General features: G+C 37.6%; 2 protein-coding genes across 5 annotated transcripts; one reads left to right on the top strand and one right to left on the bottom strand.

Moving 5' to 3' along the window:
* The first annotated feature begins 680 nt into the window (after nucleotides 1–680).
* Nucleotides 681–5,580, top strand: nox1 (NADPH oxidase 1). Of its 2 annotated transcripts, none has more exons than XM_079479673.1 (13): nucleotides 681–768; nucleotides 885–980; nucleotides 1,619–1,729; nucleotides 1,824–1,908; nucleotides 2,566–2,717; nucleotides 2,820–3,001; nucleotides 3,108–3,234; nucleotides 3,311–3,403; nucleotides 3,491–3,732; nucleotides 3,862–4,024; nucleotides 4,197–4,343; nucleotides 4,440–4,564; nucleotides 4,812–5,580. In XM_079479673.1, exons 1-13 carry the CDS (start codon nucleotides 724–726, stop codon nucleotides 4,936–4,938), a joined length of 1,695 nt encoding a protein of 564 aa, XP_079335799.1. In that variant the 5' UTR covers nucleotides 681–723; the 3' UTR covers nucleotides 4,939–5,580. The 2 variants fall into 2 exon arrangements, with proteins under 2 accessions (XP_079335799.1, XP_079335800.1); XM_079479674.1 differs by having other exon boundaries at nucleotides 696–768; nucleotides 1,689–1,729; nucleotides 4,812–5,576.
* On the bottom strand, nucleotides 5,497–13,192 carry cstf2 (cleavage stimulation factor, 3' pre-RNA, subunit 2). 3 transcript variants are annotated; one of them, XM_079479675.1, is made up of 15 exons: nucleotides 12,972–13,192; nucleotides 12,533–12,611; nucleotides 11,747–11,916; nucleotides 11,485–11,621; nucleotides 11,263–11,382; nucleotides 10,675–10,797; nucleotides 9,397–9,499; nucleotides 9,252–9,314; nucleotides 7,847–7,906; nucleotides 7,010–7,154; nucleotides 6,766–6,923; nucleotides 6,560–6,684; nucleotides 6,421–6,459; nucleotides 6,099–6,225; nucleotides 5,497–5,711 (listed from the first exon to the last, which is right to left on the bottom strand). In XM_079479675.1, the coding sequence occupies exons 1-14, from the start codon at nucleotides 13,051–13,053 to the stop codon at nucleotides 6,103–6,105; spliced, it is 1,527 nt and encodes a 508-aa protein (XP_079335801.1). In that variant the 5' UTR covers nucleotides 13,054–13,192; the 3' UTR covers nucleotides 5,497–5,711; nucleotides 6,099–6,102. The 3 variants fall into 3 exon arrangements, with proteins under 3 accessions (XP_079335801.1, XP_079335802.1, XP_079335803.1); XM_079479676.1 differs by lacking the exon at nucleotides 7,847–7,906 and having other exon boundaries at nucleotides 12,972–13,153; XM_079479677.1 differs by lacking the exons at nucleotides 7,847–7,906; nucleotides 9,252–9,314 and having other exon boundaries at nucleotides 12,972–13,151.
* Between the last annotated feature and the right edge of the window lie 2,965 nt (nucleotides 13,193–16,157).

Raw genomic sequence — 16,157 nt, 5'->3', positions numbered from 1 at the left:
TTTTCCCCTGTAAAGCTGCTTTGTAACAATCCACATTGTAAAAAGCGCTATATCAATAAAATTGAATTGAATACACATTTTTAAGTTTCCATTTGGGTGGACATCTGAAGAGGTGACACTATGATGCTCCAGTGTCCCCTGTAGTGGTTGATATCTGACTGTTCCATTAAAACCAATGCAAACGCAAGAAATAGCTTTTGATAGTTTCTATGCATGAAAAGGTGAAAATTGAATGAAAATATTTGTATCGACTTAAGAGCAATGCAATAAAAATGACTATTATATTATACTATTATATATCAGTTATAATCGTATCAAATTATATTACAAAGTGTAAAATAATGAGAACTCAATTGTCTTTAAAATTTCACAAAACATGAATTACACAAATACTTAAACTGTCCAAATGCGTAATGTTTCAGCTGTTGACCTAATCTTGACATTCTGTCTGAAAGAACTGCTTGTTCGCAAAATGATTATTAATTGACATAACCCGGTTTTAACAGCCAAGCCCAATGTTTATATAATCGTTTCCCGTCAAGTAACTAAAGGCTTATATAGTTTACACACTAAAATCGTTTCCTCTTGGGAGTTGTTTTCGTGTATTCACACCCGCTTCCTGGTGACGTAGAGGGGCGGAGTCAGAAACCTGACAGGTGAGGAATATATCGCTCATCTGCGCGGAGCTCGTGCTTATTCTGAAACGGCACGTTGAACGTGAACATGGGCAACTGGATCATCAATGATGGGTTGAGCGCTTTTATAGTGGTGAGTGAAAAATAGTGAAGACCTCATTTCTTTTAGCAATTGAGTTTTTTCCTCAGGGTATTACAAACGTGTTGGCTAAATAAGTTGACAGGTTATTAATCTTCCTGAATTTGTAGGTGGTGTGGATGGGCATCAACATCTTTCTGTTTGCTTACCATTACATGTTATATGATTTGGGACCACAATTTGAATACACTAAAGAACTCTTAGGGGTAAGTTTGAGAAAATGCATGTCTATAAGAGAAAATTGGATAAATAAGTGTCATTTTATAAAAACATATGTGTGAGTGATATATTAATAATAATATATTGTTTGTTTTTTATATTTGATGTTTTATAGATTATTTAAAGTGTTTGTTTCCAAAATGAGATAACTCAGTTTTCATGTTTATATTGTGTTAGTTAGTTATCAAAATTTAAAACAAACCAACTGCAGTTTGATTGATATTAATTGGAATAAAAAACATGGTTTTTATCTAATTTAGGAAATAAGCTATTCATTTATTCTATCATAAAGTTTTCTTTTTTCCATTTATTTGTCTCTAATGGTTTTATTGTAGCTATTTATTACATTTACATTTAGTCATTTAGCAGACGCTTTTATCCAAAGTGACTTACAAAGAGTTCGGGGAGCAATAAGCGATATGGTAGAGGGTTTGTCCAAATATGTAGAATTTTTAATGCGTATATATTGATAAACGTTTATTATTTGATGTATTGAAGAAAGAAAATGTAAATCATAAAATAACTACAGTAAATATAAATAAATAAGAGATAAAAGAATACTAAATAAATATGCGTTGAAAAAATACAATAAAGCTAAAGAAGGCACTAATGTATTCTCTATCAGGCCGCATTGCCCTGGGCCAGAGCTCCTGCTGCTGTGCTCAACTTCAACTGCATGCTTATTCTGCTTCCAGTATGCCGCAACCTGCTGTCTCTGCTCCGTGGCTCTTTCATGGTGAGTCACCATCTTATGTATGACTGCTGACCTCTTGTACCACTTACCTTTTAAATGCAAGAATACAGATGTTTAATGAATGTAAATGTTTTAGTGCTGCGGACGAACTATGAGGAAACAACTGGACAAAAATATAACTTTCCACAAGCTGGTTGCTTATATGATTGCCCTAATGACAGGTAAATGAAACCAAATGTTTGTCCTACTTTGATAAGGAAATCGCTGTGGATATTCCGAAGGTTAAGTTACAGTTATCAGTATGTGAATGTTATCACACCTGTTAGTAACCAGCCTTTTTTTCTTTAATATAAACTCTCTCAAGTTTTTCTGTAAAAAAAGTTATTAAATGATTGTGAAATGTCTTAAAGGGATAGTACACCCCCCCAAAAAAATCTTTGAGATATTCCAAATCTTCTTGGATTTGATGAACACAGAGAAAGATATTTGGAAGAATACTTGTAACCATACAGTCTTGGACCCCATTGAGTATCATAGTTTTTGTTCTGATGAACACAAAAGAAGAAAAGCAAACAGTTCTGGAGCACTTTCGACTACCAATGTAATTGTTCCTACTTTGCTAGTCAATGGGGTACAAGAGCTGTTGGGTTACAAGCATTCTTCCAAATATCATTTTTATCTATGTTCAACCAAACAAAGAAATGTACACTGGTTCGGAACAATAAGAGAGTGAGTAATTCCTGACAGAATTTTTTATTTTGGGTGAATTATCCCTTTAACGTAGCTAATGATTTGCTTGTTAAAAACGAAGATTATAAAATCAGCAAGCATTTGGTTTAAAACTGATCGTGACCTCTTAAAACCCTTTTTTCCCACAGCCGTTCATACTATTGCTCATTTGCTGAATGTTGAATGGTACAGCAACAGTTTAGCGGGTCTATATGGACCTGTTGCGGGTAATCTGTCCATGCTTGGGGACTCCACTGAACTGAATACCACCTACCTAAATCCCATTCGGTCTACTTCTACTGTGAGTCCTTGAATGGCCTCAGTTAAGAGTCTGAGTTAAAATTAACATTAATATTCATCCTACTTCAAATGATTTGGTCTGTCCTTTCCTTGTACTCCTCAGACTCCAACTCTATTCGTATTCACCACTATAGCGGGTCTCACAGGAGTCATCATTACTCTCGCCCTCATTCTCATTATCACTTCATCTATGGAAGTCATCCGTCGAAGTTTCTTTGAAGTCTTTTGGTACACTCACCACCTCTTCATTATTTTCTTCGCCGGCTTAGTTTTTCATGGTGCAGGGTAAGATTAGTTTCAAATTGTTTAAGATTTGTTCTGGTTAAACTCAGTTTTAATATGTGTTTTTACTGGATTACTAAAATTATGTATATTATTTGCTGTCATGCAGTCGCATTGTGCGAAGTCAGCAAGTTACAGACCCGCCGCACAATCATTCCTTCTGCGAATATCAACCAGAGAACTGGGGAAAAATAACTGAATGTCCAATTCCTCAGTTTGCAGGAGGGTTTCCTCAGGTAAGAGTTAAGAACTTGATTACAAATAAAGAAACTTATATTTCTTTTGAATTTATATCACAAAATCCTGTTTTAGACCTGGATGTGGGTAATTGGACCAATGATAATCTACATTTGTGAACGGATACTACGTTTCATTCGCTACACGCAGCCTGTCAGTTATAGAAAGGTAAATTTCCAAGGGACTTTTGAGATTACCAAGAATTTATTCAGCATAACAACTCATTTGTAATGACACTCTTTTTTTGCAATCTAGATTGTAATCCGCCCATCCAGAGTGTTAGAACTTCAGTTGGTAAAGGCTGGTTTCAAGATGGAGGTAGGCCAGTACGTTTTTCTGAATTGCCCAGCTATCTCCCAGCTAGAGTGGCATCCTTTCACCATGACATCAGCCCCCGAAGAAGATTTCTTTAGTGTGCACATCCGCTTAGCTGGAGACTGGACTGAAAAGCTTATCAAGATGGTTGAAAATTTACCAGAGGGTGCACAAGGACCTAGGTAAGTACCCTTTGCCCTGTATTTATGTACATCAGTATACATCTACTATACATAAAAAAACGGATTTCCTAAAATGGCACCGTAGTTCAAAATGAGAACTAATATGTGGGCATTTACTGTTTGCTTTAGCATTAGTGTGGATGGCCCATTAGGAACTGCTAGTGAGGACGTGTTTAAATACGAGGTCAGCATGCTTGTAGGTGCTGGGATTGGAGTTACACCATTTGCATCTATTCTCAAATCCATCTGGTACAAGTTTAAAGACTCCAACCCCAATCTGCGAACCAAGAGGGTAAGATTTTCAGAAATGTTGAAACTCAGATGTTCCCCTAATTTGTACGTTGCTAAATGTAAGTGTAGGTGCATAAACTTAGTACAGTGGCACTTATTGCTCCTCAGATATTTTAAGTCAGCTTGATGCACGTAAAGTCTGAGATCTTTCTCTCTTTATGAATTGTGTTTAGATTTACTTCTACTGGTTGTGTAGAGAGACGCACGCTTTTGAGTGGTTCGCAGATCTTCTCCAGGTCCTTGAGAAAGAAATGGAAGAGAGGGGAATGAAAGACTTCCTTACCTACAAACTCTACCTAACCGGCTGGGATCAGAGCCACGTATGTGAAATTTGACCGGTTGTGATTTTAAACACAAGTTCATATGAATTAAACAAGAACTCATGAGAACGTATGCCATTTAATTTGTGTTTACAGGCAGACCATGCAATGGTGCACTTTGATAAGGATACAGATATCATCACTGGTCTAAAACAGAAGACTCGTTACGGCCGACCGAACTGGGATAAGGAATTTGAAGAAGTTAGCAAAGACAACCCCTCGTAAGTTTTACCAGCTAATATTCTACAAACGTTGTGCTAACATTCCCATTACATTGTGAAAATAATCATATTCAAATGTTTTAAAACATTTAGCTAAGACAATGTTGATGAAATGGTCTTTAAACGTTACAGCAAGAACACTTTTGGGAACGTTAATCTAAGTTCTAAGAATGTTCCTTGTTGGGTTGTAAATTAAGTATAAAATTTGCTCCTGCTTACACTAAAACTGTATTGTAAATATATTCAGGTCAGTGGTTGGAACATTCTTGTGTGGCCCACAAGCCTTAGCAAAGGACTTGGAGAATAAATGTGTCAAATATTCCGACGTGGACCCACGGAGGATCAAGTTTTACTTTAACAAAGAGAACTTTTGAAAGAAACTGAATTCTAGGACTTCTTCCGATTGTGCACTCTCAGGGTATCAATATAATACCCTGATTTGAGACCAATTTCACCAGCTGACAGGGTTCCTCCTCAAATCTTCATATCTAAATGATATGCTATTGTGTGACTGACGGACTGAAAAATGAAATTAAATGCTATTGCCCAGACAGACAAATTCCAGTGCAGAGTCAAAAGTCCAATCATTTTACTCTATCAAGTTTGGCGTGGAGTTCCTGGTAAGAAATGAATCACCAAGGTTCACGGAAATTACAATTACACCTGTATGTATTGTCTATAAAATGCCTCCTTTGTGCAAATGTGTCCAGTTCTAAAACAAACGTGGCACAAAGTAAAGGGAGGAAAACATTTCCTCTGTATTAATTGCAAAACGGTTACAGTAGTTTTCACAACAATCTTTTGTGTAGGGTTGTGCAATCCTTAAACTTATCACATAAGAACAAAACCATTGCATTTCATGTTTTTCAAAGTCGTTTTGCTTTTGTTTATAAAGTATATATAAGAGCAGAAAAGAAAACATCTGCAATGATGAAATGTTCAGTTGTTTATTTCAAAATCAACGTACATATTTATTCTTTGTTTTGCAATAAACTTGTTTTGTACCACTGCTATTCAAAACTGCTTTTACTTCAAATATGAAAATACCACTGTATAAACAAAACATGACAACAACAAAAAGTTACAGCTGTGGGAGTCCGATTCTGGCAGAGCTGGGTGATGGTTACCCATTTGGTTGTGTACATTCCTGGAATGACAAAAAGTAGTTGTTCAGTCAGATTCCTCACATGTTCTCAAAGAAAATTGGGGATTCACTGAAATTACAATTCTTGACCAAAGCCGAATAAAAATTAAATACTTGGCTGAAGACCGAACACAGAACATTGCTTTTCGCATTTCTTCTATTATTTAGCCAGTTTTTCCCCTGTTGCATAAACTGAATAAGCAGAAAGTGCTTTTTATATTTTGTCTTGCTTTTAAATATAATACAGCTTAAAATAAAATGAGCAAAATTTAACAAATCAATCCATCACGTGGTCATCATCTGTTACACCACTGAAAAAACAACATTCTTTTTAATCACCTACCTGTTGTTATCATAATAAACTGGCTAAAGAAATAAACTGACACTCACATTCTCACGGTGCGCCTGCTGTCTTTTGAATCTGCTCCTTTAGTATGAGAATGCTCTGTCTTTGTTCTGGTGGCAGCATGGCAATCTGTTCTGGAGTCAGTTGCAGGACCTGCATAATCAAGGCAGCCTGGGAATGTAGACACACAAGAGACAGATTAGCATCTAAAGCGTGGAGAAATCCATACAACATGTAGCATGACAACATGTTCTTTTGAGCATACGCGGATACATGTACATCCGACATATCATGATGTGTGTGGCTATGACGTAAAGAACGGCCCACCACCACCTATCCAATAGTATACGGGAAAAACAAGAGTACCTTCTCGTGGTCTTGCGATGATACATCCGATGTAGGAGCCTGTTACAAAGATTAAACAGGATTAAGGTGAGCAAAAATAATGAATTAAATACTGCAAATTGAATTCAACGACACAAAAGCCTGCAACGTTTTATCTTACTGGTCTTGCTGCGGGAGGTGCACTCTGTCCCATGCCGTGGGTGGGAGGACCTTGCATCCCAGCCGCAATGGGAACCCTCTGACCTGAAATCGGACCTCGAGCATCAACAGCCCGTGGATCACGACCTTAAGGAATAGATTTAAAAATCAGAGCCTGAAAAAAAATCTGTTTTGGGATTTTTGTACTACAGGTAAGTCTTCAAATACCTCTTGCCTCCATGGGTGGGCCACGCTGTTCCATCATAGGGCCTCTAGGCTCTCCCATTATTGGTCCTCCCCTCATGTCATGAGGGCCACGCATGTCTGGGGGTGCCATATGCATAGGTGGCCCCTGGTGTTGCGGAGGACCTCCAATATAACCACGCCTATAAGTAAATCAACCAATCAATGCAAAGCAATCCAAGAATATTTATATAAAGGCAAAACAACAAAGGTTTTTGGAATGCATTACCCTGGTTCCACCACATCTCCAGTGACATTGACCAATGATCCGCCTCGTGGGTCGTTTGGGCCATCGCCGAGAAGACCTCTGGGTGGGATCCCTTGAGGGCCTTGTGGGGCCCCTCGCATTGGTGCACGTGGGTCTACAATTGGCACTGTGCACGGAAAAACAGCATAAGAGATTACAAAAACTAAAACATCTCAGTGTATTAGACAAACATTGCATACTTGGGTATAACCATTTACACAGCCAAAGGCTATTGTGAATACCGATTTTCAGGTATGTCACAATACAAAAATTCCATGACCCTCAAGGAAAGAGAACATTGGAACAAGCTTCAGTTTCACAAACAAAAGGAAATTGTTTCGTCTGACACTGATAACTGCAAGACGATTTCAACATCTCATTAATACTTGGATCTATTCTGCTGCACTGACACATCCCAACAGATAACAAAACTTCATTGTTTGAGATTTGGATGCATTACAAGAAATGTATAAAACCGAAACAAAAGTGTTTAAGGAATCCAGACAGTGCTTGTTCGGCAGGTAAATTACCATCATTCATTATTATTTCCTTACTTTGTTTTTAACTAGGTTTTATATAATAAGTCTAAACTGCAGGTTTAAGGTTTTTCTGTTCCGCCCCAAATGTCTGCAGCATTTCAAAATCTCTCAAGTGGGGGTCCACAATGTCAAGTTCATGCCACATTTTCATCATTATTCATTGCAAACACCAAAAAAACAACTAATTCATGCTGCTGTTAAACTGATCTGCAGAGTTGTGTCAAGCGGCCGACAGTGTTGACAGTTCTGCTCTGAGCAGACCAGAGTACAGCCAAGATACCTGGAGACCGCTCGATAGCAGCCTGCCCAGCTGCTCCTACAGGAGAGTCCTGAAGGTTTCCTACGTCAGCATTGAGTAAAAGAAAGAGAGAGAACTGAGTGCAGAGCAGCACTTACTGATGTTGCCCAGGGACAGACTTGTGTACTGATGGTAATGGGTTAAAAATAATCATCATTTACTCGCCCTTATGTCATTCCAATACAAATGACTTATGCACAATACAAAAGGTGCCATTTGGAAAAAACGGTGTTGGCCAAACAACCGACATCTCAACATATCTTCTTTTGTGTTCCACAGCAGTAATAATCCAAAGGTTTGGAATGACATGAGGGTTAATAAATGAAGACACAATTTCTATTTTCAGCTGAACTATTCCTTTAAGAAAGTGGTGCGTGTGTGTTTTTGTTAAATGTGTCAATAGTGATATCTAAAGATCAAGGGGGCTATTTTAATGCTAAAATTTAAAGGTGAAGTGTCATTTCTTAGGTTTAAAAACTTGGTCTAAACCCAGACAAAACTAAAAACAACCAATTCTTCCAAAAGAAAATTAATGTGCTGTTTGTTTGAGAATCATGACCAGAAAAACACACAACGCAGGCTCAACTATTGCCATTACTTTGTGTTATAATTTCTACCAGTGAAAAATTTTCAAGAAACCAGTTTAGCTGGTTAGAATAGATGTATATATGCCTTATTAGCTACTTTTTCCAATAAGCTGCTATAAGCAAGCCATCCGCCATGATGGAGCAGTCAAGAGAAGCACACTGTGTGTCTATATGCATATATGAATATTAAGTAAAATAAACACCTGTGAAAGGTTATTATCCCATTTCTTCAGGAAATTTAATCTCTTGTTTCTAAATCCTGAAGCTGTAAAACTCATTGATTTATATTGTAGTTGATGATCAACTGAGCAACTGAAAGGTTGACAGTTCCAACATGGCAGACACGTTCACAAATTTGGAGTGGAGTGGTTGAATGTGACATCTGCAGACAGATATCTATGACTGTAACTTCACTATTATATAGCATCAACATGTGAAAACACATATTTCACCTTTAAATGTTAGCACAACTGGTTGAAATAAGACATTTTATACAGGATTACTCATAATTGACTAAACCTTTCAAAGCAGATGAGAAGAAAGCTCTCAGTAACTTATGAAATTGAAAAGAGAATGAACAACAATACAGATATTGCCTAATGTGGAATATCTCATAATAGCTGTTGGCCAATAGCACTCCTCTGTGGAGGGTTTTGGAAATGCAGTCAATAAGTAGGAATCATGCAGTTTTTTTGGGTAAATGTACTATGCAATGCAAAAAAAAACACACACAACTATCACATTTAACCAAACACTATTACTAAAATAACATGATCCTGCTATCTGCCTAAAGTGAGTACCTGGTCCCCTATCCATGGGCACAGGACCTCCTGGTGGTATTCCTATCTGAGCCTGCATCCCGCCTGTAAGGGAGGGGACCAGAGGAAAAGAGCTATGGACACAGATACACCTTCACAGAAGCAGTGTAGAGACAGCTAAGCTTACCAGCTGGTCCCATTGGTCCCTGTCCTGGCATTGGTCCAGGTACTCCACCTCCCATCTGTGGAGGCTGCATCATTTGTGGAGCTCCGTTCACATGCATGCCTGGCTGTAAATCACAGATGATTCATTAGCACAGTGAACTGTCCATGACCCTTCAATATCCACAACAAGTTCCTATTCACAGAAAGACTGCGGTGCATTTCTACCAATAAGATCTAAAGAGCCTTCACATTTATAACAAAACACAATTATACAAATGATAAGATCCAGATTAGAGAGTTCAGATGCAATACACTGCAATATAGTAACAGACACCCATTAAATAAGCTAATACTGTATACAAATATAAGGCAAGGTCTGGGTGTGTCAATGTGGTTTTGATAGTTCACACAAAAATTTTAATTCTGTGATCATATACTCACTCCCTTTTCATGTCAAACCTGTATGACTTTCTCCCGAAGACCACAAAAGAAGATATTTTGAAAAATTGTTGACAGCGATGGCAGCCGTTCACTTGTATTAGTTTTGTGTCCATGCGATAGAAGTCAATGGCTACCACCGCTGTCCGGTTACAACATTCCTCAAAATATATTCTTTGTGTTAAGCAGAAGAAAGAAAGCCATACAGTTTTGAAATGACAAACGTTTTCGGTGAACTATTCCTTTAACCCCGAAATAACAACACTGTTTAAAAAACAGTTAAAACAACAGCCTTGTTGTCATAACTGGTGTATGACTTGCATTAAAACAAATCAACACTTACTAATACTAAACACAGAAAATCATATGTTTCTCAAAATCTTAAAAGCTTTGGATCTGAAGGTGTACACTTAAAGGAACAGTTCACCCAAAAAGTATACCACAATTTACTCACCCTCAAGTTGTTCCAAATTCTGATGAAAACAAAGAAAGATATTTCTTTGAAGAATGCTTGAAAACAGTTATTGGCCACCATTAACTACCATAGTAGGAAAAATTTGCTTTATAATATCTTTGTTATGTTGGAGGCAAAATAAGCTTTTGAGGAATGAAGGAAAGCAAACACTTAAGGCTACCATTGTAATTTTAGGGTGAGTAAAGGATGACAGAATTTATTTTTGGTGAACCGTCCCTTTAAATACCAGTTTCATAAAATTGTGCATATTCCAACGTAAATATTTGACTTTAAAACACATACATATTTAATTTTTAATAAAAATGTTTTGAAATGAATTGTCAGAGTCAGTGAGGAAAAAGCACAAGCGGCTTGTGGATTTTAAAGGGTGAAACTTGTAGTGCTTACCATCTGTTGAGGTTGAGAGACAGGGGCAGTGGGCTGAGGCAGGGGCTGGGTAGAAATAGGCACTGCCCCAGGCTGAGAATTTGGGTTTACGGGCTGAACCACAGGCGGACGGTGAAGCATTTTCTGAGAAAAGATCATTTATCACTTGATTACCTTACATAACCTCAAATACAGTTTAAATGTGTGTGCAGGTTCATTAATCCTCATTCTGTTCCATAGAAATACTTAAGACACTTTAAGTAATTTACATTTTTTTTAATTGTCATCATTTACTCACCCTCGTTTTCATTTCAAACCTGTTTGACTTTCTCGTTTCCGCAGAACACAAAAGAAGATCTTTTGAAGAAATTCCCACCGACACCCATTCACTTGTGTTGTATGGACACAAAACTAATGCAAGTGAATGGGTGTCGGTAATCAACAATTTTCAAACTATCTTTTTTTTGTATTTTGCAGAAGAAAAAATGATACAGGTTAGAAATGAAAAGAGGGTGAAAAAACGATGTCAGAATTGTCATTTTTTGGTGAACAATCCCTTTAATCTCCATTTTTCACTCGCTTTCCATCAGCTGCATTTAATGATCTTACTAGAGCAATTTCAGGGTCCACAATCCTCATGACGACCTGTGCCTGTAGCAGGGCATAAGCTAGCTGAGGATTCTGCAACAGCATGTTCCTAGCTTCCTGTGGACTGTTCTGCACACAAAGCTGTACGGGAAACAAGAATAATGATACTGCTTTTAGTTTACCATTTCAAATCCATTAACTCTGAACAACAGAACTTTTATCAATTGCGAAAAAAATATTCACCTTCATCTGTTTCATTAGCTCAAACATCTGTTCAGGGGGCAGGCTGGCCACCGCTCTACTGATTGACTCCGGGGCTTCTTCTGGTATGCAGCCATCACCATAAGGGGACTCAATAATTGGAGCACCAGTTCCCAAACCTGTGAAATGAGCATGCATCGCGCAACATCCCTGAAGTCATTGCCGTTTCTCAAGATGTAAAGAGATCAAACAAAAGCAGCAGCTTCCTCTGGGAAGGATGGCATACTTCAAAAGTTAAACTTACTTTTCAGCTCCTCTTTATTCTTCTCACTGGCAGCGTTGTCAACACGGAGAGCCCTTCCACTGAATTCTCTGCCGTTCAGGTTACGCATGGCACTGAGCGCAGTCTCTTGATCCTGGTACTCACAGAATCCATAACCCTTCGGCTTACCCGTTTCTCTGTCATACACCAACCTGCATAAAGATTTTTCTCTAGATCAGCTCTAGGTTTTCAACCAAGGGTTGAGTGTGAGGAGAGTCTGCTACAAACTGTACGTGTAGTCATCTGTGATGAATTTCATGGTTATAAACAGATGCAAAATGGTCAATAATACAAAATAATTTTGCAACCAATTTAGACCAAGTTGTGTAAGCATCAGAAACTTTGTGGCTGCTGTCGAACACAGCAGCCGATGACATAATCCACACGTTAGTGAAAAAGTTGGCTAAACAGTCCCATTAAATGTAGTTACCGGTACATGCACAGGTTTGTGTGATTCAAATGTGAGGTTAAGGGGTACTATAGAAAATATCATGAGCACATTATGTGAATGAACGTCAGTTTATACAGTACACACAGATTGATGGCATAAACACAATCCAAATGTCTGAGAAGACAATATTTTGGCTGCATTTTACCATCTCATCTCACAATCTACATTCCTAAACAACCATAGTAAACGTGGCCTTAATGATGACACAAATTAATTTGTATCTTTCTAACAAAATTATGTGTGAAACTTTACCCCCTACAGTAACAGTAGCCCAGAAAGCCCCTGCATTACCACAGCATGTTTCTGCCCATACAAACCTAAAACTGACGACCAATCCAACCTCTGAGAAGATGTCCTTCAACTGCTCCTCCGTTGCCTCATATGGGATGTTTCCCACTGTTAACAAAACAATAAAGAAATAAGAAACTAAATTCAATGACTTACACGACGATCAACTTCTTACTGCAAATTATTCTCAGACTTCAACACTAATCCGTCCATATGCTTAATGAAGGAAGGCATCACGCGTTTCTGTTAGCTTCTGTTAACTCGTGTGTTCATATGGGCATTAAACCAGCTGACGATTGTTGTGAAAATGTGAACATGATGCAAATATTACAAACCACTGATTATTTGGCTGTCGAGAAACAAATCATGATGTTAGATCAACATTTCTGCATGCTAGGTGTGTTTAGCTTAGCAACTAATGCAGCACAGAATAACAAACACAAACTAAACGAGTCATCTCGTTCATACCGAAGACTGAACGCAAAGATCGATCTACTGCTGGATCCCGTGCAGCTGCAGCGGCTGCAGCCGCGGCTGCTAAACTCGCCATAACTTTAATAATCCAGTCACAATGAACACGACAAAATAATCCACACAGACCGCTGTGAATCCGGAAACCGTAAGAAAAAATACAAATCGGCGGCACACGGGCCTTCAAAATAAAAGTCACTACACACGTGAAATACTTTCTCCACGATCTGTAGAAATGAACTCACCGTCTACTCGTTCGACTTTCTGTATTTTCTAGAACACAAGCGTTAGTTTGTGCACAGTATGCACTGCTCTTCTTCACAATGGTATACCAATCGACCAGGAGTACAATAATGAAACAATAAGAAATAATAATGTTAAGTAAATAACAACTAATATATTTTGGTTTATTACAAGTTTATACTTGAACAAACTATATAAATCCAATAATTTAGCTCTTAATTTTCTAACCTAAGCATTTCCTGGAATTTTCATTTATGTATATAAAAAATGTGACATCATTTTACAGGGTTTTGATCTATAGACATTTTAGCTTTTGAAATGGCAAACAATTTCGTAATCAACGTAGTGATCACAATAAACAATTTTAGGAAATAATACAACCCCTCATTCATCAACCACCGAACTTCTAATGCGCTGATTTGCATTGCTGTGTTGCAGACTTTGAGCTAGGGAAAGATTTGTTTGGTCATTTCTGATGTGAGCTAAATAGGTCACATTTACAATGATATCAGGATAGGTGAATTTCTAATTATTTAAATGAACAGGCTATAAGACTTTGAATATAGTGCATTACCTATAGCTTTAAAAGAAACATTATTCACTGGATGTTGTAAGACAAATGTATTACCACAGCAATTTAAGGCCGCGAAACAGTCTTGATAACTAATACTGTACATAAATCGAATCTGTGCATGAACAGTTCATATCTATAAGAATATCGTACACATTAGACAATCATTCAGGATGTTCTACATCCAGCCCTAAACAAATCAGCTGTGTAACAACTTTGTCTTTAAAAGTGTTATGTAATCATATTTATCTCAGGATGTTCTTATTTTCTGTGTCATTTAAGTTTTTTATTTAAGTTTGACTTTATTCTTTTGTAGGAATCTATCAGCCTCTAATTGTCATGTGGTTTAATGTGGTTTTGCACATTTGTGTAGTTAAAAGGAAACAGAAACAAGACCAAGAGCATGGTAATGTTATTTTGGTTGTGTTGTTTATTGTTTACATATATTTTAGATCAAGTAATATTTGTTCATTTAGAACCTTGGACAGCTCCAACAGTGATATAAAATAAAGATATTTCAATTATATTAAAAGGCAAATTTTCGCTGCCTATAATGAAACCAATTTAAGGAAAGGAGTCTCATTTTCTGTGAAGGTCAATTTCTTTAAATAATATAGAAAACACGAATACTATCAGAATTGGCTCTTGAACACCTTATTTTCTTATCACTATGGTGAGTGGACATTTAAAAAAATATATGACATATCATAATGTACTAAAAAGCTCACAAATATAGGTTAACCCATGTTGCCCCATACGTTCATCTCGATATTGCTCAATTATGAGAAAATTGCTTTAATACACATTTACAGCTTCAAATATATATACAATAAATAAATGTGCGTTCTGACCTAATCAGAATGTCATATGATCCATGACAATTAATGGTCATGTTTTCTCAATTGCAAAACTGTCCAAATGAGATGCATGGTTGCACATATGAGCAAGCACGGACATGTGCAGTCAGAAATAAATCAGCTGTTAATACACAAAAAGCATTGAAAAACGGTAACAGTGTTATTTGCTTTGCTGAAAAAGAAGATAAATAAACACATATAACTGAATAAATCTGTTTTAACTACAGTCTACTGTCACTGATTGCTGTATGGGCATACGTGATTAACCAGAATATGTTGCGTCGGCATATATTAAAGTTGACAGTAGGGGTCGCACAAACCTTAATTTTGACCTCGTCGTTGTTGCCTCCGCTACCATGTTCACCGTCATTAACTATTTTATTTACAGTTTGGTCAACGGCGTGGCATTCTGCCTCATTATTCCAACAAATGCCACAAATATGGTTGATGTGTTCATTTAGACTTTCACAAGTCTCTTCATATATCTGCTTACAGGATGCAGACACACCTTCTGCACACTGTAGTGAGGTCGCGCGATAGGCTTTATCTGCTCATATCCACGGCCTATATCGTCAAATAGCGCGAGCGCTTGTCATTCATTCGTACTGTTCGGTAATACTGTTCGGATTTTGAACGTGTAATCAAACAGGAAACATTATGACGGTAGTTAGTTGCCACGATGTTGTTAAGACGCCAAATGTTATTTATCGCGCCTGCAGGAAAATTCTTGGTTCCACTGGGGCTCGAACCCAGGACCTTCTGCGTGTAAAGCAGACGTGATAACCACTACACTATGGAACCGCTTGGAGTACGACGAGACGTGATTAGTGGAGTCAACGTATTGGCAATGGTCTATGTGTTTTTGCGGTAACCTAACCTCAGCTGATTTTTAAACGACGATTATCCATTAGCCTGTACATTTGGCTATCATTCGTAAAACCAGTACAAATAAAAATGGTTTCTACAGTTACACTTTTAACGTTGCTTTATTAAAACAATGGTTAATGAGGAGAGGTAACGTTAACATAATTAGGCAAATATTCGACCAAAACGCAATACTTCTTAAGGGATAGTTCACCCAAAAAGAAAAATTCTGTCATACTTTATTTACAGTCATTTCATTCAAACCATGCCTTCGTGGTTTTGTTGTTTGGTTAAATATAATGGTTCTAATGCGTTACATTTTCTTTTGTCACGTCGCATTGTATCGCGCCGCGTCTGGTGTACACGGTGTAACATTCAACATATCATCTGCTGTATTCTGCAGAAGAAAGACAGTCCTACAGGGTTTGATGGTGAGCGATGAATGATTTTTTTGTGTGTTATCCCTGTAAGGTCTTAACCATTGTCCTATGACAAGAGAAAGCCGAGGCAGTCTGTCCACCTTATGTCCACAGTACGATTTTGGTGTAAAAAAGTCCGTTCGCTTTTCATTGCTTTCATTTGAAGTATTTGACTGTTAATGCCAGTGTAGCATACTCTTCGGTACCGTGTGATCATTTTCTGTAGGCT

The sequence above is a fragment of the Barbatula barbatula genome (genome assembly GCF_947034865.1).
Source record: "Barbatula barbatula genome assembly, chromosome: 18".
Taxonomy (NCBI): Eukaryota; Metazoa; Chordata; class Actinopteri; order Cypriniformes; family Nemacheilidae; genus Barbatula; species Barbatula barbatula.
This window is presented reverse-complemented; position numbering and strand designations above follow the sequence as displayed.

Coding starts and splice junctions, on each gene's coding strand:
- nox1 (XM_079479673.1), top strand. CDS start 724: ATGGGCAACTGGATCATCAATGATGGGTTGAGCGCTTTTATAGTG. Junction 1,730..1,823: donor TGCTCCGTGGCTCTTTCATG/GTGAGTCACCAT, acceptor TAAATGTTTTAG/TGCTGCGGACGAACTATGAG. Junction 4,565..4,811: donor GTTAGCAAAGACAACCCCTC/GTAAGTTTTACC, acceptor AAATATATTCAG/GTCAGTGGTTGGAACATTCT.
- cstf2 (XM_079479675.1), bottom strand. CDS start 13,053: ATGGCGAGTTTAGCAGCCGCGGCTGCAGCCGCTGCAGCTGCACGGGAT. Junction 11,622..11,746: donor GAATAAAGAGGAGCTGAAAA/GTAAGTTTAACT, acceptor CTCATTTCACAG/GTTTGGGAACTGGTGCTCCA. Junction 7,155..7,846: donor TGCTATCGAGCGGTCTCCAG/GTATCTTGGCTG, acceptor TTCCGTGCACAG/TGCCAATTGTAGACCCACGT.